The sequence below is a fragment of the Dufourea novaeangliae genome, unplaced genomic scaffold, assembly GCF_001272555.1.
Source record: "Dufourea novaeangliae isolate 0120121106 unplaced genomic scaffold, ASM127255v1 scaffold228, whole genome shotgun sequence".
NCBI classification, from domain to species: Eukaryota; Metazoa; Arthropoda; class Insecta; order Hymenoptera; family Halictidae; genus Dufourea; species Dufourea novaeangliae.
Window position 1 is genome coordinate 5,012,741 of NW_015374150.1, and position 25,647 is coordinate 5,038,387.

The 25,647-nt window shown below is 45.8% G+C and overlaps 1 protein-coding gene across 1 annotated transcript in view; it reads left to right on the forward strand.

Annotated features, from left to right (window-relative positions):
* Positions 1-25,647, forward strand: part of LOC107191656 (glypican-6) — a 61,702-nt gene that overhangs the window by 28,600 nt on the left and 7,455 nt on the right. The window contains exon 2 of the mRNA XM_015580748.1: positions 22,779-22,949. Within this exon, the coding sequence (XP_015436234.1) occupies positions 22,779-22,949 (171 nt within the window). The remainder of the gene's footprint in view (positions 1-22,778; positions 22,950-25,647) is intronic.

Here is a 25,647-nt window from a genome sequence, read left to right on the forward strand (position 1 = left end):
GACACATAAGAGAGGGTTAAATCTCGGCGGGTATGCCTGCTGACACCGATGGGAAGGGATGTGGATGGAAGTGGGCGAGATAACGTTTCTTCTTCCCACAACCGACGACGACGACGACGACGACGCGGACCAACAGTCGCAGTTCACCCTCCTTTGTTTCGCGTAGGTCGGTGCGTCGCGGATTCGTCGGCGACGTGTTATCATTTTTATCTTTGACTCGCGCAGATTGGTTCTGTGACGAGTCCCCGACACCTTTCACCCTTCCCTGGCCTTATTTCTTTCTATCCCTCTCTTTTGTTGTTGTTGTTGTTGTTGCCCTTTGACGTGCGTACGCGTGTTCAGTAGTTTTTCCAAACAGAATATATATATATATATATATATATATATATATATATATACATACATATATACCTACTGTTGATCGTGCTCCTACGATTGCGCTCGAAGAACGATACTCTTTAGCAGTTAGCGCTTAGATAATTCGCAGGATCGCAACACACGTCGGTGGAACGCCAAAAACGATAAGATACTGCGTTAAATGAGGTCACTTTAACACATGATAAATAGGGATAGGGGGAACACGCAATCAGGAATAAACAAGTTTTAGATTAATTTGAAATTATTTTCATATTAACTTGCAAAATTGACACAACACGTATACATACGTGTTAAAACCGCGTTACATATATCGAATCCTGGAACATATATGTATAACGATTTTTTAGGGTGTTATCTACGTACATCCAATCAGCGTTGATCCGGGTAGCATTAAACGAGGTCTTACTGTACGTGGAAAAATAGCCGTGCCTACCGACAACTTTGATAGCCCGAACTGGACGACAAAGTCCGTATAACAGTCGAGAGGTGAGATTTTTCACTTCTTAACAAGGTACAGCGGGTCCACTAATATCGCGCGGATGTCGTAAATTTAATGGCCGCGTGGTAAACTTAAACTCACAAGAGCGGTCCTTCTCGCTCGGTCCCCGAAAGCTTCTCTTTTTATTCGCGACCATTATTCTCCGTCGCTGCCGCCGCGTCGCACGGAGACTTTAAACGTGTCAAAAGGCCCCAAACGAGAGTTTCGTGTGTCCCCCGGTCATAATTTTTCGGAAACCCTTGATAACCCGCGGTATTAAATATCACGTTTTAAGAAAGCACACGCGTAAATTCATCCAGGAATTCAATTACGCTCCTTTCTTATCCTGTTCGACACGCTCCGTTTCGTTTATCTTCCCCGGCGCGATAAAGATCGGTACTACGGTCGTTATCCGACAGGGCCCGAAGATAGCTGTAAAATATCTACACCCTCGTTGTACGTTGTAGCTATCGACTATTCAAGTGATTCGACAATTTTCAGATTGCGAGCAAAAGAATTTTAATTTATATTACAACGTGTAACGCTGACTGTGTAATGAGGTTTAGCACAGTGATAAAGCTTGGAAGTCTGAAGCCAATGGTGTTTGTTTCAACCGTATATGGGTATTAGTTTATGAAATATTTAATGTTCAGTGCCGAGAAGCCTTTGGAAACTCATTGAGGATTTACTGTACATACCGAATACCGCCGGAAACATGGGTAAAATTTGTGTTGGCTCGTCTTTTGCCTATCCTCCGAAATTCGAGAGAAAACGTATACATTGTATGTATGTACACGGGAGTCCTGGTAATAACTGCTCCAACTGTATCGTGGAAGATTTAAATATGGTACATTACGCCGTGTCTGTACGCGTTGGTCGTGTGCATGGTCACCGATGCAACGATGGCCCTACTACGTCACTTCTCTTTCTCTCTTTTTCTCCCTTTCCCTTTGGTCGCTGCGTCATTATTTCATTTCGATTCTGCCGGTTCACAGGTACACAAGCCTGTTTTGTTCGTGGTAAGACTGACTATACATAGCTAGCGATTAGCGATTGCCTCGGCGCGCTTCGAATCCTTGCAAATGTGTATCTTCGACTCCGTCACGTGAGTTTCGTTTGTCCCAAAGTAGAAAGAAAAAAATTCTACCATTTCTAATGGACAAGTTCCATCAACGAACGATACTGCTCGAACGTGATGTTACGTACCGGAGCATAAAAAGCAAAGACACGTTGGACGAAAAACTCTGCGACGATCACACGTATCAGCGACATCGGGGCAAACGATCGCGAATAAATGACGGTCGCTGGAACGAAAAATCGTTCGACGTAGGAGAATAGAGTTGGACGGAGAGGAGAGCGGATTGTCGGTGGCCATCGCTGGCGACTGCACTCGCGGCGGTCAGGTATGCGAGACTCGCAGACGAAAAAAATAAACCGAATTGAAATAAGAAAAGACGAAAAGAATATAGGGGGTGAGGGGCGGACTGCGCGAGTGGTGGTAGGGTAAGGAGAGAAAAGAGAGGCAGAAGGTACGGGTATACGGGCATACGGGTGGGTACAGGAGCAGAGGAAGCGAGTGAGCAAACGGGAGATAGAAGAGTGGGTGGGTGTAGAGCGAACGAGAGCTGCATCGAACGCGCAAGAATGAAGGTACCAAGAGGAACGGAGACGGAGGGAGAGAGAGAGAGAGAGAGAGAGAGAGAGAGAGAGAGAGAGAGAGAGAGAAGGGACAAAAGTAGCCTAACCCGAGCTGTGCCGACCCATCGAGTCTAAACAATCGGACGATCGCCCTTCGATATATCTTCGGCTCCTGGGAACACGTTTATGCGTGTCCGTTCTCAGCCCTACCTGCTCCCGACTGTTTGCTCGTCCCCGGCTGTGCTGCTACTCATTGGACGGACTTTCATGAAATTCCTCGTGACGCCCGATAGACGACCAGAAGAAGAAACCCACGGTAGCCACTGGACACGGCTGTCTTGTAAATACGTCTTCTTCCAAGCACGTTTTTTTTGCCCTTTTACGACCGCGCCGTCGCCTCCCGCGACCGGTTCCGCGTTCACGCTTCCTCTTCAGGAACGCCTTGTTCTACCGGGATTGGGAAATTTTCACGAGTTCTGTCGATGGCTCGTGGGCCTCGATTTCATATACCTACCTTTTCAATCCCTGCTTACGAATAAAAGATAAAAAAAGAAAAGTACTTCGTCATTTTTAATCGATTTAACGCGGAAATTCCATTTCTTATAAGAAGAGAGTCGACCCGAGGCAAACAATTATTTAAAGATCAAGATAACAATCCTAAATATATTGCTGCTTTTCTCTATGTAATTATTCGAATAAAATTGTGTCCAACTCCGATTCCGTTCCTTCCTTGCTATGCGACAAAGTGAGTGGTGTGGTTCACGCTACGTGTGTTGAGCGAAGGGCGCTCCTAGCGAGCAAAATAACCGACCCCTCAATTGTCTAGTTTCTACTGTATCCGCGAAAAATAGCTGTGTAACACCGAGGTGTCGTTCCTCCCGCGGTGTTAGTTCCACGTTTCGTAGACGTGAACAAAATGAAAGAAGGCAGAATGAAATTTTCCCTCGTCGTAACGAGGGGAAAAGTTCTCGGGCAGGCACGGACGACCACCCGTGTCTGTAAAGGATTTCCCGTAGTATCCAACCGGTGGATCCTGCGGTTTCCCAGCGAGTTTGCCCACGGCTCCGCCAGAGGCATTCAGCTCCAAATTAAACACTCCCCACCCCTCTGACAACGGCCGTTTACACCGAAGCCACGTGTAAACTCGAGTGCAATTCGCGTTTCGCGGCAAGTTTGTCTCCCACTCTGTTGTACCCGCGGAAACCGCGACGTCGTTGTTTTGCACCGTGATTACTACACCAGAATGGGCTGTGGACAGAGACGACCACGTTTATTTTCCGCAATCGCGCATCGTCTACCTCTTGCCGCCTTCAGGATAGTCTTTTCCGTCGACTGTCGTGTCTCTCTGTCATTTCTGATTTCTGGGATAGCAAAATCGTTTGTTCTCGATGTCCTTTCACGATGCCACGATTGCTTCGATCCATGTTAAGAAAACAGCTCTTGCTAGACATAACTTCGAATGCATGTCGTAAAATACGCGAAGTTGTAACTTGTAACACGTAGGCTGCACGGATGGATACACGTCCTGTACGTACGGACTCGTGCGGAGACTACGCTCTAAAGGTCAGTTCGCACAAAAGGTCGGGTTAATTCTATTAGATTATATGAGATGATAGAGAAGCCTATAAACCGTCTCTCGCGTGGGCAGAACTAGTGAAATTTGCGGAGAGCGATCGCTTAAACAACGTCGCGGTATCGTTGCATCTCCACTCCTCCATACGGGAGATGCCGCGTTTCTTTCTTGTTCTCGTACGGCTACGTGGGTTTTGCTTACCGTTCTTTGTCGAATTAAAGAATTAAAGCTTCGAGGTTTGTCGTAATCGTTGCCTATCTCCATGTTTCCGTGTTTTTTTTTTGTTTTTTTGTAACGTTCTCTTCGATCATCTTTCTTAAGCCGAATTTTTTTTTTTAATTTAATTTAGTTACATTTTTTTCTTGCTCACAATGACTCGATAATCGGGTGAGCTTTTTCGACCAGGTTCGCCAACAAGGGTGATTCTGATTAGATCGGTGATAGCGTCGAAACGAGCTCTTTGTTTCCAATAGAACACGCTAGCGTAGCTACCTATACATGTATTATATGTATGTACATATACATACACAGGAGATCAGGAAGTTTTTCGTTCCTCTCGATAAGATCGTCGAGTCGCTGGGGTCCCTGTTGGCCGATGCACAGTATGCATACGACACGCACGCGCGCGATGTGGCTCTCTGATGCTCCATTCTTGGAGAGAAACGATTCCACCGATCGATTAGCATAATGCGTTCGATACGCGACCAGTCTATAATGCTCCGACATTAACGTTCAACGATCTAAAAATCTAATGCGTCCAAAAGGATCGCATCATCCCAGTTAGTCCTTTCGTAGTTTCCTTGTCTCGCGATCGCCCTGGTCCCCGATCGATCCTGCAAGTGGGATTTCTTTTTTATCTCGCGGTACGGCCAACTGTTTCTGTCATATCATTGACGATCGGTTCGACGCGTGCGATCCCATGCGTAAGTATAGTAAAATGCTTTAGTTGGCAACGCGGAGGATCCCGCGTCCAGTGATCAGAGGAGGGAAGAGGTGATATGGGGATATAAAGTTCGCGACCATTTTCCTTACGACCTGTTACGTAACTTACGTTATGACGAATGCGCAACGATTGTATTGAAATTCTGATATTTCTGGGTTAAGTATCGATTCTGGTGGAGTATATTGTCGCAATAAATATCGATAAAAAATATCGATATTTGAATTGAAAAGTATCGATATTTCGAATATCGATACTGTACTACCCATAACTAGTAGTGCGAGTAAAGCGGGGCGCACAGCAGCGTAAGGAATATCGAAACCCGTTCGCAGGAGCCTATTTATTAGGGCGCAACGTGCCAGGATACCAGGAAATTATTTCGACGCGGTCCTTATCGTCGCGGCGCAGAGAGAGAGAGAGAGAGAGAGAGAGAGAGAGAGAGAGAGAGAAAGAGAAAGAGCATATTGGGGGACCCCGCGTGCGCGCAAGTTTCGGGGTAGCTGACCGCTTTTGCGAATCAGCTGTTCGAACGGCGGTCACGGGAGAGTCGGGAGGGACGGGAGTCACCTCGAGCGGCAGATTTCAAAGCATACCAAAGGGTGAAAAGGAGAAGATGGGATACGGTGGAGAGACGAGGGCCGCGAGTGGCACCGCTCCCCTCCTGGTAAAGAGCATATTAGCCGAGGAGAAAGCACGAGGATGCAGGAGAACGAGGGACGAAGAGAGACAGGGATAGAGAAGAAGAGTTTCGAAGAGAGAGCAGAGAAACGAAGATGGAGAGAGATGATGGTTCGAGAGAAAGAGAAGGAGGTGACCGCGGCAGACGCGTGGGAGAGTTCGGCGCTCCATCGGGATGGTGCTCAACCGTGCACAGGTGAGCGGAAGTCGAGGCAAGCCTCTCGGTCACATCATTGAAAGTTCCATTAACCCGTGGGAATTTTTATCTTTCTCCGTACGGACGCGACTATAATATATGTATATATATATATATGTATAATCATTTATTTACAAACGTAATAAATTTTTATTACAAACCTAACTCTTTGGTACAATTTACAAAACTAACCCAGACCTACTACAATGCGGATGTCTAAAGGACAAACGAAAAGTTCAGATATGTAATAATAATAATACATAAAGATATGCCAGAGTTTATAAAGACTTGTAGTAACTGTACAGAAAGTTTAACGAAATTTACCATAAATTCTACGGGACTATATGAAGAATTACAAGAAGGAATGTCCGACGATCAGTGATTCCAAAGTCGAAAAAATTCAACACCGATGAAACGGAGCGCGCGAATCGTGGATTTCACGCGCATCCCAAACGTTGATTTATCAGTGCAGAAATATCAAAGCGTTGTCATTGATGACCCTCGATGTCCGTCGGGCGAACACCCTCTTAACCCTGTCGATTGGTTCGAGCACGACTGCACCAGCCTCTTCAGAGTTGAATCAATTAAACGGACCGTCCGTCGCGTCGTTTCGTTCTGTATTATTTGCACGATCACGCCGTGCCTCCCGGCTCATAAATCGTGTGACCGATCAGGTTTTCCGCGCGCTTGATCGTTATCTTCGTTCGTTCCCCCCTCACCCCACCCCCTCCCCCGGTGATTTTCAGACGCTCCGTTATACATACATATTTTATAGGGGTGGGTTGGAACCTAATTTTTTAATTCTCGAAACTTTTGAAACTCTCGAAACTTGAAGTGCTGATTTCGTTTTCTAAGAGGAATATTTTGTTTTAAGAACTTGAAGTCTCGACGAAATTTTAGCATGAATCTTTATTGACCATGGGTAAACAAAAACAACAATATATTCACTCGACCTTTTGTTTAAGCACTAACAGTCGATAGTTTAGCAGTTCCTACTCTTTACTATTACTAAATAACACTATAATAAAATTTGGAAAAGCTGCGTCAGACTCTCACGAATCAATCACATGCACACTCGACTTGTACTTCTACGATCACGATCGATCGCCAATCTGCTTATATTTTATACCCTTAAAAACAAAACCTGATCACCGAGCATTAACGAAGCATCTCGCACCGAATCACTCGCGATACCTACACCCTACACATCAATGGAACATTCTCGGGGCACGTTGCGAACGATTTCTTAATCATCGATTTTCTACTTTTCTCTTACCCCGAGTTTTGAGAATTCTTGAATTACGAAAATAGTAGAAACTTTCAAATTCTCGAGACTCAAAACTGTCTGGGATTTCGAACGGTTTCGAGAAATTCAACCCCAATATTTTAATATGTTGGTTCGATGGTTCGATAATTCGCGATACATACCTACTGCACCGAGCAATACACATCAGCCCAACAGCAGCAGCCAGCAGGTCGGGAATATGGTTCTTCTAACGTAGGAAAAAGCGTGTTTGAAATGCTCGCGAGATGCAAAGTTTACGATGCGAACGAGAAAACTCGAGGGTCTCGGCAGACTCGTCTGTTACAGACACGTCTAGTCGCGTACCCTGGTTGGCGTATGTACCTAGCATCGAGTAGCGTACGTACTCGACGATAGTCGTCGGTGTGTACGCCCAACTAGGTATGTGGCTCGAGGGATCTCGATGAAAAGTCGGATGGCTGAATAATTAGCTCGTATTCGAGGAGTTTCCAGCATGGTGATATCTACACGCGATCGTGAAAACGCTAACTAGCACCAATTAATTGTCAACGATAGACGCGGCTTTGATCTGTCGTCGTCGTCGTCGTCGTCGTCGTCGTCGTCGTCGTTGTCGTCGTCGTCGGTGTTGTTTTCGATGTGGTTCCTGGACGGACACGACGACGGATCGAAAAAGGTCGCGACGAAACGGAATCAAGGATAAAACGCGAATTGATCGTTCCTCGAGACTGTATCAAACATCAGTTCTCGTTCTGGCCGTGGTCGAGGGATGAAAGGGGGAGAACGAATGGGAAAGGAACAGACGAGAGAGAGAGAGAGAGAGAGAGAGAGAGAGAGAGAGAGAGAGAACGGCGCCAGTCGGCAGATCAGACAGGCCAGACTTTACACCGACATCCTCTATCCTTTTAACCTCTTCTCTTCCAACTTGTTCTTTCGTTTGGCATTTCTTCGTTTTTTCACTCGATCCTGTTCGTCACACAATATATCCAGCAGGATCGAACAATTACCTAACCCAGACTCAATAAGCAGAATTTGTACGCGAGCGAACTATTATAGCAAGCAAGTTGACTTCGTTACACCAGATGCAAACGTGTTCAAAATTGAACTAGATGTGTGTATCTGGAATTGAACGCGTCAAATTGTAACTACATAGTTAGGTATACGTATATACATACTCTTTACGCGTGTAGCGATGCAGGTCTGTCACTAGTGTATTGTTTTTTTAATTCAATGGGCTTCTGCTCCGTGGAATATAAATTATTATCTATTATTACACACATTGATCGGTTGGTAGGTTGGTCTCTCGAATGATACGAGCAAACGAATCGTCGTCGATCGCGGTCGCGTTGCCGTAGGTGATCGATTAATTTGCGGTGGCTTAGATAACCGCGGTTCTAACCAAATCGGCATTCGACTAATCGGGCACGCCCGTCTCTAATTACTGATCCGCCTTGGTCGACGACCACTGATCACTCGAATGGACCCCGCGAGACGGCGTAAGTATTCGTAATGTGATTCTGGTCCGAAAGGGAGACGGATATCTCCTGGTCGAGACCGGTACGCTTGTTAAGTGAAGATATTGAGACGAAATATTACTATGGTCGAGAATGATAAAAAGGGAGAAGAACAAGTTTCGACGCCGACGATGAGTATCGGGATTTCTTGATTCGATTGGCCAGAAGCACTTACTTGGGGGGAGGTGTATTTTACGAGATAAAACGTATTCCTTCGTGTGGAATCCGCTTGGATAGCTGTGTTCCGTAGAATCGATCCGAGATGCTCGGGTGTAATTGTTCGAAAGACAGTTTTTTTTAATGGTTCTTTAAGCGACAATCGACAGGTTTGGTTTAACGCGAAGTCGCGCGAATCAATATGCTCGTTGATCGATGAAAATTGAATCGGCCTTCGGGTATTAATGATACACACCATAGAGCGATCGCGGAACGCCGCGATCGTTATCGTATTTTGGATAGCAGATGTAACGTATGTCGCATACTAATTGGTCGCGTTAGACGGTTATGGCAATGAAAAAAATTAGAAAAAACTAATATTAATTGTAACACAATGTTTGAAAAGTAAATGTTTCAAAGTTGATAAAAAAGATTTGTTGTCACAGAATAAGAATTTTTTATAGTATCTATTTATCCTAAAATGCAAAATTGGATAGTAATCAAACTAACGGACCTATGTTTATTCACAAGATTTTCTTTCCTATAATCAGATGAAACGAAATACCTAATATAAATAAAATACGATGAAACATGATTTTTTTTAAAAACCTTCACAACTTCTATGTACTTTTTCTGCACTTAACCGCACGCATGTAAAATATGGTTGTATGTATAAACGTGACTATAGGTCAGAGTGAAATAGGGTATATGTATATGTTTCGTTCTCTCCCGTAGGATTCAGGCAAAACATGACGGATAAGGCCTATTGGCCAATCTCTAATTGGTAAGTGTCTCTAGTCTGGATACGTCTCTTACGCCCCCTTGTTCAGCTACCAGCTAACATACAGAGTGGAAACGGCCTCTGAAGAACATAGCGACAATTGGGGATTTATCGTGCAAACTATTCAAGCCTTTAGTAAAATCTTCGGCAAACGTTTGCCCTATTCCCTTAAACTCTCTTTCCGTTTAGTCGATATAGATACTACAGTGTTTGTGTGTGTGTGTGTGTGTGTGTGTGTGTGTATGTGTGCAGTATTTCGCGCGACTCGTTGATTGCCGATTGAAAGTGCATATTTGTACAGGTGGGCGCGAGTATCGACACACACACACACACACACACACACACACGACCCCGTCTGTATTGCGCGAAACTCGATGCACGAAGGAGTTATTTGCACACCCTCTGATCCTGCCACCGGCCGATTTCGTCCCCTCTTGTCCCCTGTTCCCATCCCACACACCCATCTGTTTATCTAATTACACCTCTCTTCTTGTTCCGCGAAACCGATACAATTCCATTCGTGTTCGATCTCCGAATCATTGCGAAATTTGAATTATTCGTGACGGTCGGGAAGTGCGCGAGTCCTCTCGAGAACGTCTGGCAGAGCAACGAGGGGAACGACGGGCAGATTCCACCGCGAGATACGCGACGACGACGACGACGACGACACTCGTTCGTCGGCTCCAGATTGCACGCGACCGTTTTCGTTCGTGAACACATCGGCCCCTTTGATATTACCTCTCGCGTGCGTACGTGGGTCTGCGCGCTCATTGGCTCGGAGAAAAGTGGCGCTGCCGAAGAATGCGCACCTTGCCTCGACCAGGTAGACTCGGCCGGGTAGTTCGCCTGCCGTCACGAAACTCTTCTCGATCATTCGTGTTCCGATTGCGCGTTCTTCCGCCGAGGATGCTTAGTCGTCATCGACTTCTCTGAACTTGATCGCCTTACGACTTCTTTAAATAGGTGCCCCTTAACTGTGTAGCTGAGAACCACCACGGTTTGGCGCTTGGAATTTCGCGAAAAAAAGTTGTTCTTCGATACCCGAAAATGTCCAAAGTTGGTCGATTTTCTTGGTTCCCTTGGGAATTGAAGTGATCCTTGTGAGATTAACCTATCGGAGCAAGAAATGAAGGTGTACGATAATCTTGCTCGATTCTTTCGCTTCCTCCTCGCTTCTTTTTTCTCCGCTCGTGTTTCTCCTTGCATTCCAGTTACGTACCGAAACCTCGGCCGGATTCCTGACCGCTCTCTTTGTGTTGGTTGGTTGTTTGCTTGCTTGCTTGCAAGAGCGCGAGCGCGCGAACACGCCGCAGCTGCAACTGGGATAGCAACTGCAGGGCAGGTGATACTAACACATGCTACATGGACCGTGGCTCCCTTTCATTCCGACGGAACAGTGAAGAGAAGAGAGTTTTACACGGAACGGTAAAAGATTCGATAGATTGGGGGAAGGTTGCCGAATTTGGACCATCTTGTCTACATAGGTTGGATCACTTCTGTAACTTGTCATGCGTAACCAATTTGCGCCGTACTATATGCAATATGGGTTTCTTATATGTATACTAAGTTAGTCGATGCAATCACCACTATCGTCCACATATTGTCCATCATATGGCGTAAGTTGCTTAGATACGACAAGTTACAGTAGTGGTCCAAATTCGGTAACTTTCTCCCATGAAGAATATTTCGTCCGATTCGAATATTTCGGATGAATTTGTCCACGAGCTCTTCCGTCTAACGGGTTTACGCGTCGTTTCCTTTCGTTTCCCCACTTCCATTGCTATCTTTCACTTGTACATTCGGTCCGAATACATCGTGTATCCAATAACGAGTAGTGGCGCACAAATCGTGATCTTAGACACGACGGAAGCGGTTCAACGTTCTCTATCATTCTTCGCTTAATGCCATAATGTTTGTCGACCGGTGTAAACACCACGAAAGGTAGTCTTGCCAGCTGCATCCGGCGAACTGTCGCTTTTAGAATACGGGAAGAATCCTCGAATTATGCCAGTCGTTCCCTTGTTTGTTTTCTCTCTTTCTATCCCGTGATTATTTCTTAACGCGAACGACTCGACACGGTTTCCGTATAATCTTATCTACGGAAGATATAATCTTTCGACGTAGCTTTTCTTCCGGAACCGATAATAAATCGTGCAACGCGCAGTGGTACGGTATTTAGAGCGACACAACGTTACTTCGCGTAATTCGAGACATCCTGATCAAAAGACACGATGCGTGCGAATAATGGCCAGTTAAACGAACTACACGAAGACGCGACTCGACATCATTATGTTCGTGCGAAATTGGAAAATGTCCGGCGTCGTTCTGCCTCCTCCAGCTGTTACTCCAACGGTCCATTGTGTCGATCGTGAAAAGACGTGTTCGGAATTCGCCGCCGATCGGAGCAATGCTCGCGTGCGTCGTTTACCTAGATAGAGTACCCAGGTCCCGCGATCGTTGCCCGGATAGGAGTCGTGTAGCCTCGATATCGACTAGAGGGGAGGCATCCAAGCGGCCCAGGAGACTGAACATCTTCATCCCATCGGGCTACAAAAGCGCGATCAAAACCAACCAAGGATGATCTGTGTAGACGAGTCTATATGTATATTCTTTTAAGAAATTCGTCGTCGTTTTCGAGACGCGTAATGTTCTCCAGCTGGCAACGTTGACGCGGCTGGATCCGCTGGATCGTTGGAACCGGGCAGACTACGCAGACGATGATTCACAAGAGCAAACGCGAGTGATCTCATCGTTCTCACCGCGGCAACGCCCCCGTGCCCAACCCTCGAAAACACTTGAATGACTTCCGAAATATAAATTGAACTTTGATTCCACCCTAGTCCGTGGAACAACGAGTGGAACATGTTATTGGACGACCAACCTAGTCATTTTGATTCACTCTATGAGTAATTGCGACCGCGCTGCTCTGTCCTAAACAACTTAAGGTTACCATAGGCCATAGACCATAGACGATAGACGATACGACATCGATACATCGCTTTCGACGGTTGGAACTCAAGAACGCGTCTTGAAAAATTCGAATGGTAGCTTCGTTCTGAGGAACGAAGAAAAAGAGGAAACAGTTCGCGAAACTTTCTTGGAATTGCAGAATTCTGTTTTGGACAGGGACGCCACTCGAAACCGTCGTTCCAAAGTCCTGAAGCGTCACGAATCTATACAATATGTATGTAGATGTACACCACGGTATGGAGCGGGTGTGACAAGCGTGGGCAGAAGCGACGCGTCGTTTGCATAATCCGACTCGTCGAGCAATTAAGTCGTTTCACGTTATTCACGCGGAGTGCGCTCCGAAATTTCTTCAACAGCCGTTTCACCTGGCACCTGGCGTCGCCGTGTTCTCGGTGGAACAACAAAAACTCGTCGGACCATGCGAATGCGGAATTTCTTCGAGCCGAAAGTTCACCTGTTTCGCGTTACTTTGTTTTGTTTTTTTTCTTATTCTTTTGGTGTTCTTTTTTAACAACGGATTTATATACATATTCCTATTATTGAATAATTTGGGGTCGATTATCTTATCTTTGAGGCGTTGAGGTGAAGCACGATTCTAAAAAGGTTAAGAAACTGGATACTGTTTGAAGAAAGTTAACGGATTTGTTAGGAGATAGCGTCCGAAAGGAACACTCAGCGACCGATCCAAATTATACTTCTTGTAGGTTGTAGGTTGTAGGCGACAGAGTGCTCGTTACTCACACACGCGAGGGGTCGAATAAAATAAATATACTTTGGCCACGCGGATATGCGTGCGCGTATTTGCTCGTTGCGCGCTTACGCTGGGGCGTTCAAGATACAGAATGAAATATTAACGGTCCGACTCCATCGGTTCACCGAACCTCGGTTCTGTGATTCGCGCGCGCGCGCGCGCGCGCGCGCATGTATGTACCAGCATGTCGCGCCCGTATGTCCCTCGAATCTACCCTGATTTATACATACATACATCGCCAGCTAAATCAAAGTGATTTAATCGTTCAACGGCGAGAATATTTCGTATTTTACTCCGACAATCACAGTCGAGAGATTCCGTTGGATTAGTATCGAGTGTTATGATCGCCGTGTAAAGACTTCTCATAGACGATACGATTTGTCGTACGACAAGTTGCATAAGGGAAGTGGACAGACGGTTGGGACGACAGATTTTTAGCCTGCCGTATTGTTTAGAAGCAAAGATGGACAAATTCATTATTTAGATAAAGTTTTGAATAACGAATTAAAGAAAAAAAAGTACCTACTTCGTCATTTTTAAACGTTTAAATGTGGAAATTCCATTTTTTATAATAAAATAGTACTTCTTTTTCAATGATTCCTTGACATTCGGCAAACAATTATTTAATCTCATTAACTCTATTTAAAGTTCGGAATGATGCTCTTAGATACTTGAGCGTTTCACGATGTATTATTCGAATCAAATTGTGCCCAACTCTGTCTACAAGTCGTACAACCGTGTCACAAACGTTGCAACTGTCGTTCAGACGGTCGAAGGGACCTCTAGGTTGCACGATCAATTGTATCGTTGTACGACAAATCGTATCTCATCTATGGGGATGTTTAACGCATTCGATGATTACAAAGACCCTGGAGGATGAGAATTTCGACGAGTGAACAGCGAAAGCCACAACTCTGATATCTTCCGTATACATATCCTACACACAGACGGATAGGGTTCGAGCAGAATCTCCGAGCGCGTTCGAGTGCGAATGGTTTCTCACCGTGCTGTCGGCTAGGTCCTCGCGTAAAGTTTATAAAGCAGAAAATACGTCTGTGTTTATGGTAGCGGGCCTGTTCCGAGTTTAGATCGGCCGGCGCGGCGCCCCGAAACCGTAGGCGTCAGGGGGAGGGTGCATTGACCACAAAGAGAACAGCGGCGGGATCGTTTCTCTAAACATTGCAATCCGTTTGGTTAGCGAACCCCTTTTTCCCTGTTCGAATGCTGACATCAAGAGGGGGGGGGGGGGGGGGGGAGGATGGTCCTTGTTCATCATTCGTCTTTGTAGTGGCGCTCAAACCGTTTTGCGTGATAGACAGTCGATTGTACAGTGTACAATAAATCATCGATGAGTGTTCGAAGACTCCACGGCACTTCCCTTGTTCAGACGTCATCCTCACCACTGAGCGTTTCACTGATTCCACGGGGGGCCTCCTCCCAGTGGTGGGGGATAACGTCTGAACACTCAGTGCCGATGAATCTTCGAACACTTAGCGGTGATTCATTATAGTCGTCCTAGGTCGGATTGGGCCAAACTGGGCTGGTTTCTCGTCTATTTTTCTTGTCCTACGCGCGGAGAATCGCGGGACGGGGACCGATCGGTTTCATGGCCGAGAAAGATCGACGAGATTCCGCCGCATTTGTATGCGGCCGGCAGGTGAAAAGACGACATTTCTTCGAGTAGAACGAAGAGAAAGAGATAGATAGATAGATAGATAGATAGATAGATAGATAGAGAGAGGGAGAGAGAGAGAGAGAGAGAGAGACCAGGCCACGCATGTGCGACCAACTAAATTATAATGATTCCTCTGCCGGTTGCTGGTTTACGAGAACCGATTCCTGCTCGAATACGAAGCCGTCAGCGTGCCCTGAATACGAATGATTCCCCGAGAAACATCGTGTGGCGAACGTTAAACGTGTTTTACCCCCACCCCTCAGTTCCTTGTTCCACGCCTCATCTCGTACCGTTAACGTCCTCGAGTCGCGAACATATTGAAAAACACGAGAAACGCAATCGGGAAAACTCGGTGAACAGTTTAGAAGAGAAAAAAAAATGATTATCCGACCGGCTAATTAATGCAAGAATCTTTGGAATATCCAACGGATGACGGGGATAGCGCTGGTTACGAGAGGCTTATCGGATGCTTCGCTATTTTATAGGCCACCTGTTAGCCTGACTTCTGCCTGCCGCTCCCTTTCACGTCGCCTTTGGCTCCGTTTCTCTCGGGATCATTTCTCTGATTTTTCTTCGTGAGTGAGTACGGGCTACGGCCGCTACGGGTAACCGAAGGCGACCTTTGTTTTTCCACTCCCATCCTGAAATCGCGCGACCAAGATGTTTGAACGTACGGATGGATCGACAGTTCCGAGTTTGGGGTAGACCATGACCAGGACGTAGGAGAAGGATGATCGGACGGTAACGACGATGAACACGGAACATCTTCGGTGATCCGTTGCGGGTGGAAAAGGTCAGGAAAAAAGATGGTTGTATTCGGAGAACGAGTTTGTCATCTTGCACGCAGACACCCTCGAGCCTCGAACCTCGAACCGTGCCACGGAAACGGCTCTCGGTCTCGTGCAACCAATTCACCGCCCCCCTGCGAGCCGCATAGGGTAATGCAATATAACGTGTGGAAGAGGGTGTCTCCTAGCAACCCTATGTCGTCTTCTCACCCCATTCTCTAAGCTTCGGCCCTAAAACACCTTAAATCCGTTGCAGGCCGCGACTGTACCGTCGCGGTACGAACGGAACTTTCGTTTGCGCTTTCACGGAAGTCGACAGCCACGATATTGTGTCCTCGTAAAACCATGAAATTGTAAAAGTACTCCCGTATCGGTAGTAGAAACTTCAACTCCAGGACCGTGCAATCGTTTATCTGCAGTTTACTTTTTGTAATAGCTCCATATACAGTAACTACTATTAAACAGGAGGCGCCAGAGACTAAATACCGTGTAACTGTAATATTGTAAGCACAAGTGTTTTAAATATCAATTCAGAAATGATGTTTGCAGCCTGAGACTCAGACCGCTTCTACGGTATGTTAGGGCCCCTTACGATGACACTGATGCGTACAGCCTTTTTTACTGTTACACGAGTAGGCGACCTGACTAAACGTTTAATTTCACGACGACACAATACGTATGATGGCCAATACGATTGATGAAGCGAACTGTTATACTTTTCCCATTATTACTGTATTTCTTTTCTTTGATCTTTTATTCACGAGTCCTTGTTTATATTCATACTATCTTTGTATCAAAGGGTTTTTCTCGTTAAAATAAATATTATTATTAATATCATGCTCGTTGACTATAGCTTATCTACGAGCCGTTCGAATCGCGCGTCGATTCTCGATCAGATTGAAAACTTACGTATGGAAGTATACTTACATACGTAACAACTCTTCTTCGTTCATCGAACGAATACATGCGACGCTCGGTACGCGTTGTAGAGTGAATGTTTTGTTCTCGTTCGTACGAGATTCTACACACGGTACTCTACTCCCTGGGACTAGAGACGAAAGAAAAGATAACCGAACGTGACACACTCGACGACGAACCGTGTGCATTGATCGCGCGCGTGCAAGTCGATGTTTGCCTGCCACGAGGGTCGTGATATTTGCACGCGCGTTTGCAAGGGTTCAAGAGCAGACGGCACGACCCCGCGAGCCTCGACCGCGTCAGGATTACCCCTTTCTTCGCGTTGGCACAATTATCGCGATCGTTAAATATGCGGTTCACCGGTGTTTTCGTTTGTAAATCATAACCCGGTGCTTGTGTCGTTCCATCCTCTACTACGCCGGGGGGCTCTCGCTTCAGGCGGTGTCGAGCTTTTGTCACGGGACACAGAGGCTTCTCTGTTGGGTCCGAGCGATCGATAAAATCGTGCGTTCGCTTCCGTCGCCGCCGCCACCACCGCCGCCACCACCGCCGCCGTGTCGAGAGCCAACCGAACGCGTTCGAAATATTACAACTCGAATTCCAAGACTACCCTCTCGTCGATTGGACCGGTTCGATCGATTCGAACAATATGTATTCAGCTCGTTTCGTGTTCCTTTCGCGGATAGGTAAGTGAATTGAAATGCTCGGTGATTCGAATCCGCCACTATGTTTCATGTTCAACCTAGGTGTACCTATTCACTTTGGTCCTATCCTAAACAGCATGGTCACCCTTATCTTGCCTAAATTCTAAACTCCTACTTACTCATTCTGTACCTACTAAGGCCCGCAAGCATCTTCTCCTCACGACAGAGCTCAGGCCTAATTCAATAGGCCATACATGGATGGGTAGAGGTACTTAAGAATTCTGAACCGTTTAGCTTACAATTAGAGTCTTACGACACTCTATTAGATGTGATCGAATAAACCTCTTCAAGATTTTCTATCCAGTGTTGCACTCGATTCCGCGGCTCGGAATCCAACAACTTACGTGACGGGACACAACCCCTAGTCGCGTTGTCGGTCAGTTCCCATCGTCTCGGAAGAATTGATCGCCAGCAAACGTTAGCGAGACGAAGCCCGTCGTGTTCACGAACCCCCCGTTCGGGGATGAGGGAAGGCGATTCGGCTTGCTCGTAAATATTTAATGGAGATTCGCGGCAGGATCCCATAATAGTCGATGCCTGAAAAGCACGCGTACATCACGTCGCCGTCGCGTTCCAGTCTACTCGAGTTCACGTGTGTGGAATAGAATATAAGTATAGGAACAGACACACGCATACACACACAGACGCGGAGTATCATTCAACATAATGGAAAGCCCGGAAGAATAGTCCGCAGAAATAGTTTTGCCTATGGGGGTGGTTGAACCGCGTCTCTGCATCTCATCCGCACTCGTCTCCCGTCACTCTGTCTCTCTCTCTTTCTCTCTCTCTCTCTCTCTCTCTCTCTCTGTGTGTGTGACCACCCAGCAAAAGTATTTCGTACTAGCTTATGCAGAAAAAAGGTACTAAATTTTCCAGTACCATAAATATTTCTACAGTCGGTTCTATATGGTTATTTGGAAGGTGGGGGATATGTTGAGTCGAGCGATCAGTAAGGGATGAGGCATTCAATGGAATACACGGATGACTAATACTAATACTATAAGCAAAAGGTTTAAATATTATTGGCGTTGGTGTACAACGACCGACCTTTTCCTAGACGTAACAAACGCGTCTGGTCTCGATAGACAGAGCAGATGCCATTTGTTTCCGAAACATCATGCTCGGTTAATTTAAGCCGTTTACCTACGTTCTTCGGCTTAGTCGGATCGTATATTTTCGTTCCCGTGCTCGCGGTTCGTCTAACTATAGACGACGCATCCTCCGTCTATCTTCCAATTCCCGTTTCCCCTTCACCCCCAGAAAATTTCCGCATCTGCCTGTCACCGGTGAAACCTCTCCAACGAGGGGTGATTTCTAATCGAATCGTAACCCTTCTTCGTGTATCCCAAAGGGTGCTTCGGCGTCGAACAAGAGAGATCTGTTCCTCCTTTCGATCGGCCACACGTTGCATGGCATACGGGGGACGTCCGCGTGGAAATTCACTCGGGAAACCGGTGGTGTGAACGAAAACTGGATAGGTACGTCGTGATTCGAGGTCGTATTTTCCGTCAGTTTTACGAGGGGACCGTAGACACGGCATTGGTTACAAGACGGAATCGATAATACTGCGTCAGTAGAAACTGACCTTTCGTCTAAAAAAAAAACCGGACCCAGGAGCATTTACGGCAGAATTACATTCAGAATTAATCGACCGTTACCTAAGCTCGTGCGATGAACAACGTCCACGCGTGAACTTATGTAGGTATGATACATCGAACGAATCGATCGCTGGACCGATCCTGTGTAGTTCCTATTAGGGAATCAAGGATCGATTATCTTGGGAACACACGTCACTGCCATATATGTACGTATGTATAATACAACAGATACACTACCAGCCAATAGTGTGGAACAAGAGTTCCCGATTGATGGAACAGTACAGTGAACTGATATGAACTCATGCGCAGTGAATCATCGATGAGTGTTCAGACGCCATCCCCATCACTGGACGTTTGACTGGTCCCACGGGATTGGGGTGCCATCACCTAGTGGTGGGGATGGCGTCTGAACACTGAGATGCCGAGGAGTTTTGGAACACTCACTCGTCGATGATTTATTGTATTCCTTTGGGCTAAAATAAAAGTTACGGAATCGGTACATATGTATATGTATGTATACGTCCATACTTCTCATCAGTTTTAACACGTTACCTTTTCTTCTTCCACTCTTTCTACTTCTTTCTATAATTATCAAACCTGCTCTCATACTTTTGACCGTTAATGTATGTGTTATACACGGCAGTGATGTGATATCAAAGATAATCTACCTTCTGAAGAATCGACTCGGAATCGAACAACCCCAATTCCTATTTCAGACACGACACTCTGGATATTATGGAAGAGTGGACACATAAGGAATACAATCCGTTTTCATCGGTAAGCACAACAGCAGCACACCTTTTCTACACCATATTTTCACAGTCGTTTCGTTTGTTATTCGCTGAAATCGTTGGTGGCTGACAGTTCAGAACGGCGCGAATTCGTCGCACAGCGCGAACACCGTGCAGCCTGAAATCGACTCGTTCACGCGCATTCGAAATAATTACTTCCGCCTCGTTTCACCAGAGTTTCCAGCTAGGGCTCGAGAGCGAGGACGGCGCTTCTGCATTCGCTAAATGTGTCACTCGATTTTTTCCATCCAACTGACATCCACCCTTTTTTCGTCACACAAACTTATTTCCCGCTGTGTAGCTAAATTATTCTCAGTGAGAATGGTCGACAAAAGACTCGAACAATTCGTTATTGGGATCATCGATGCCGATACAATTCGTTGTGGGGGTGAAGAGGGGCAACGACGTTCGCGTTTTTCATCGTTTTGCGAGGGAAAAAGAACACGATATTCTGTCGCGGTCGGATGGGGAGAGAGTGTGTGTCGTTGGCGAATATAGCTCGACACGGAAGGAAGTATGTCGCGACAGAAATCCCGGCGTCTTAGCGACGTCAAGACGCTAACAAACGGCGCAACGCGTAACTCCGTCTACCCTCTCGCGTGAACTTGCGTGTGCGTATGCGTGTGCGTTTCTGTCTGGCTGCTTGGTTGCGCGAATATACATACACGTGTACTCAGCCTTTGCGCGTTGCAAAGCCTCGCCGAGGGTCGTGTGGTCGGGGTGCCTGGGCTACGAGGGGCTTTCAATGGCTGTTCGTCAAACGGCCGAGCTCTCTCGGCTCGAGCTTCCACGATGCATATCTCTCTCTTTCTCTCGCTCTAGTCTGGCTTTTTACACCCGCGGCCTTCGGAGCAATTTATCGGAAGACTCTTTTATTCGATTATGCACGCGGATAATCGTCGCGCGTCGAAACGATCGGTCCTCTTCCAGTTTAGAACTCACTGTCACTTTCGGTGTTCCTTGCTCGGCTCCTATATGTATTATACATACACCATCGGGCAGAAGTATGGGACCAGAGTTCATGATTCTATATACGAATAATAGTTTTCTCTTTCTTTAATCATCGGACCTAGTCCCATATTTTTGGCCGATAGTGTACATTATAATATATTATAAATTATAACAGTGGTGGCCGAACCTTGTCAGGATCGAATCCACGTATCGTCTATCAGAAATACTTGAAATCCTCTATTGGAACGATATTAAATTGTAAGTTAAACGCTTACAATCTTTGTTATACATCACACTGCATAATAAAGTCAGCAAACTTATAAAAATATCACATTACATACATGTATGTAGTATGTGTCAAGTTTATAAAAAAAAATATTGCACAAAAATATTGCCTAAAGAAGCCGTGTGCGGCTCGCGAGCCACAGTCTGGCCACCATGGATATGTACATAAGATCGCGGCGTGTAAGTTGTGTCGTCGTGACACGTTCGACAAATATACGAGGGATTTGAGTATCCGGTGACTAATTTTAAACTGGATGCACGCGACGCGTTTAGAACATGGGGTGATCGAAGCTTGACGAGAGAAAGCACGCCCTACCGATAGTATATGTATACTATACTTGAACTTACTGCCCGAAGGATGGCATTTGGTCGTCTTTTCGATCCGTAGGGTATTTACAAGGCCATTGCTCGCTGGTATCCGCGTTAACGCGGCTCGTAACGAATTACTTTTTTCTCGTTAACTGTTCGCATCGATCTGACGGCAGGGGATTGGAGGAACGTGGCAGCGCGGCGGGAAAAGGGGAAAGCCCAGGGCGAGACGACACGTTCAATCCCGCTGAAATGTATCGGTATTACTTTTACGGCGCGTTTGAAAGTTGACGACGATCGAACCGCGCGCGATGGGGGTTGCGCGGAAACGAAAGGGGAGGCTGGGTGATTCGAGCCAGCAGCAGCCGTATACATAGATACACGTGTATATGTACGAGAGAGAGTTTGACGCCAAGTTCCGAGCTGTGTGGGAAATTAGCTCGCTCGGACGATAGACGGAGGACGTACATATTGGCAGATAAACGACGTGGCTCTGAGTACCGACCAGCGGCGAAATAAGGGTAGCTGCTGCTATCTGCACGAGCTTCGTAATACGAACAATCCTTGATGCAAAAAACTATACATACACAGTAGGAGTAGAAGCTCGATTATACGCTGCGTTAGAGAATGTAGAGGGTTAAACTTCGCCAATTGTTCGTTCACTTGTTCGACCAAAGTTTTTCCAATCGATCCTTTCAGTATGAAGAAACGTACAGTGCAAGCCATTCGACAACGTTACTCGACGCACACAGGAGAAAACAAAATCGACGTGTCAAATTCGTTGAATCGCAAGGTGTATACATATAATATGTAACCTGGAGGGATACCGTGGTCTCTGAGTGGAGAAAATTGGATTGAATTTGGTCGAAAGCAACGATTACGAGGAAACGGTTGTTCGATGGTCGCGCCACGCGACAAGCAATTTTTTCCTCATCATCGCCACCCACGAACCTCCCGAGAAACCAGTTTTCTGGCTCTCTGGCACCCTCGGAGAAAATGAGAACAGAAGGGGTAGAAAGGAAGGAAGGAAGGAAGGAAGGAAGGAACGAAGAATTAGTCGGATCTATCGTAAATTAACGGAAGCTGCGCCCCGCTCGGGAGTTCTCGCATAATCAAAATTCGTTCTAGAACAAATAAACGTTACCTACCCCACTGTTTTCTTTGAGGAAGCAGACGTTCGGAACATCCCATTAAAATTTTCCTGCCGGCAATGTTACCAAGTTTCGAACAACGAGTTTATCGAACCGTTGAACGAAGAAACATATCCTTGATTAAGAGAACTCGTTGGAGAATGATCTACACTTTCGAAAAATCAATCTTTAGAATCTATAAATCCAGAAATTATCTGAAAAGAAGGTTAGATTCTAAAGATTGGGTTAAGGGGGGAGAACGAGGGCGTGCGCATCGAGCTCGGTTTAATCCCGTTTTTTCGTTCGTTTTTCTAGCAAAGGAACTGAAAATATGCGGCAGCGTGCGAAATGGCGGAGAGGTCTGTTGCTCCGCGGACATGGAAGTGAGATTACAGGCGAGGGCACGCGACAAACACGAGACAGCCACCAAAGAAACTCTTCAGCGACTGCATCAGGTCCTGTCGACGAGAGGGGCAAGGTTTCACAGTGAGTATCTGCCTCTTACACTTTCGCAATTTTAATCACTTTCAAGGGCAATTCTGCGTGAAATTCTACCTCGAGGCGTGCTCGCGGACACGAGATGAAACCACCGCGAATCCAGTCGAGCGGGGGCTGGTTTCTTCCGCTGGTTGAGTCGGCGTGTCTAAAGGACACGGTGGCGGCTTTCGTAATTTTCGAATGACGACCGATCGAACCTCAAATCATTCAGAGTGTCAAATCTCGGGTCTCGCCGCAATAGAAAAGTGAAGGGCAGGAGCTGTAAATGATACACACTAGGAATTGCGAAGTTACCGACTTTTTCAATTACAGGTAATTCGGTGAAATTTCCAATCAAAACCGGTTTACCGGTAATATATCATATATACAAATACATATGTATTAGTAAACTATTGACAATACGTACTTGTTACATATGGATTTTCACCACGAAAACAATGAAAATAATCTTAAGTTACATGCAATATTAAATGCATTTTTTAATCATTCACCCTTTTTAATAAATATAATTCTCTAAAGTAGTCTAAACTTTGGTCTCCTGAGTGCAACCTAATTTTTCTACAAAATAATCCAGCCGCGTAAAAAGCTCTTTCAGATTCTACACTTGTTGGTCGGGTATCCATTAGAAAATCATATGCAATTTGTATTTTTTTCCGTTACTTTTTCTTCTCGAAGATACGTTAAATTTTATTTTTTTTCATGACTTGATTCAGATTTTTAGTTGGTTTTTTTGGATCAGAGTTGGTTCTTCATGAGATACTTCTGTTTTTCTTTATATTACGAATTAAAGTTTTTTCTTTCAAAAGTTGAAAGAAAAAGTTCTTGACATTAAGCTTACAGAATTTTCGAAATCAGAATCACTTAAAATCACTTGCGCGGCGCAAGTAACTACATATGTATAAAACGCATACAGGTACGCACCATATTGCTATGAGTATACATATAATTTATCGAATTACCGGTAAAAAAAAGTGGCAAATTACTGGTAAAAAATTGAAGATATTTTTCGCGATATACCGGTAAATCGGTTGACCTGAATGATTTGAATTAGAATCCCTAATATAAACGAATTGTACATAGCCCCAAAAATCTTGGCTTAGTTCAACATATGAGTAATACGACCCTCGATTAGACACCGATTACTTATTAAACAGAAATTTCATAGAACAATTTATTGTAACGGCCGTAAATTCCCCCAATATACATTCAAATAACAGAAAGAACATAGTATTATAAAATTAACGTTAATCATAGTTAAGATTACAACTAAAAAGAAGAAGAAAGAAGGAAGAATAGAAAATAAGAATATACTATGTATGTATGTATACTACACATATGCATACACACAGTAATATGCTGCTGCGGTTAATGGAAAACGAAAGCTGTCCTCAAGTGTTAATGTACAAACATTGAGAGCTAAATCTTCTAAACTGGAAACCTTCAACGAAAGCATAAGAATAAAAAAAATTCCTCCGGTCACCCAATACGTAGACGAGGCGGTAATCACTGTTACTCAAGAGATCTCGTTCGATACCTCCATACTTCCATCTCTGATGTCGACGGCATTCTGTGCTATCGTGGAAAGTTGCATAGCGATCCGTATACATATATTGTATATGCGTCTTTTTGGCTTCGAGACCACGCAACGAGTTGTTGTTTCGCAAGTATGTACAAGGACTTCATCGATCGGCGAAACGGTTGACATGACGGCGACGCAACGATCGCTTCGTTCCAAAGGGTCAACAAACGAAACGGTTAGATTGCATCGAGAACTGCAGCAGCAGCAGCAGCAGCAGCAGCAGCAGCAGTCGCTTTGGCGGTCACCGGGAAAATTAGACGGCGCGACAGTGAAAACCTCGGGGGCCGGGGGGGCCCTAACGATTCTCATTAACGAAATTACTCGGCAGTGCACGAGTTACCCTGGCGCGGCGGTGACGCACTGCACTACCCCTCGTTTGAGCCTCGATCTTTTTCGAGCACCACGGCTTCTCTCGACGGTCGACACCGTTTCCCTTTGAGCCGTCCTCTACCTAACCGCTACCGCCGCATCCAGCTACCTACCTACCTACCTACCTACCTACCTACCTACCTACCTACCTACCTACCTACCTACCTACCTACCTACCTACCTACCTACCTTCACTACCCACTTTGCTCAACACTCTTGCCGCGATACGATTGCGGGCGGCTACGTCGGCTGGCGACAACCAGCTACGAGAGAGACGGAAAATCAGGGCAGAAAGTGGACGAAGAAAGGGGCAGAAAGAGAGAGAGAGAGACAGACAGGAAGGAGACAGTGTGAAGAACGGGCTGAAAGGGAAAAAGAGTATATGTATAAGTGGTGAAGGAGCCAAGTGGAGGAGAGCCGAGTTGGTGGCTAAAGAGAGAGTGCGGAAAAGTGAAAGCAGGAGAGACATCAGAGAGAGAGAGAGAGAGAGAGAGAGAGAGAGAGAGAGAGACCGTTCGAGTAGACCGAAGTTTGAACGCGAGCAATTTCGAATCGGGCCAGATGAGCAGCTACCTGCTTGCCGTACGATTTTTTTCGTCGATGAACGAGAGAAAACTAGATGCAAATTAACATACCCCAGAAAGTTCGACGCGTTGGTTACCGGAGGTTAAAAGTGCTTCCTTCCTTCCTTTCTTTCTTTCTTCCTTGCTTGATTGCTTGCTGCTTCGGTTCCCCGTT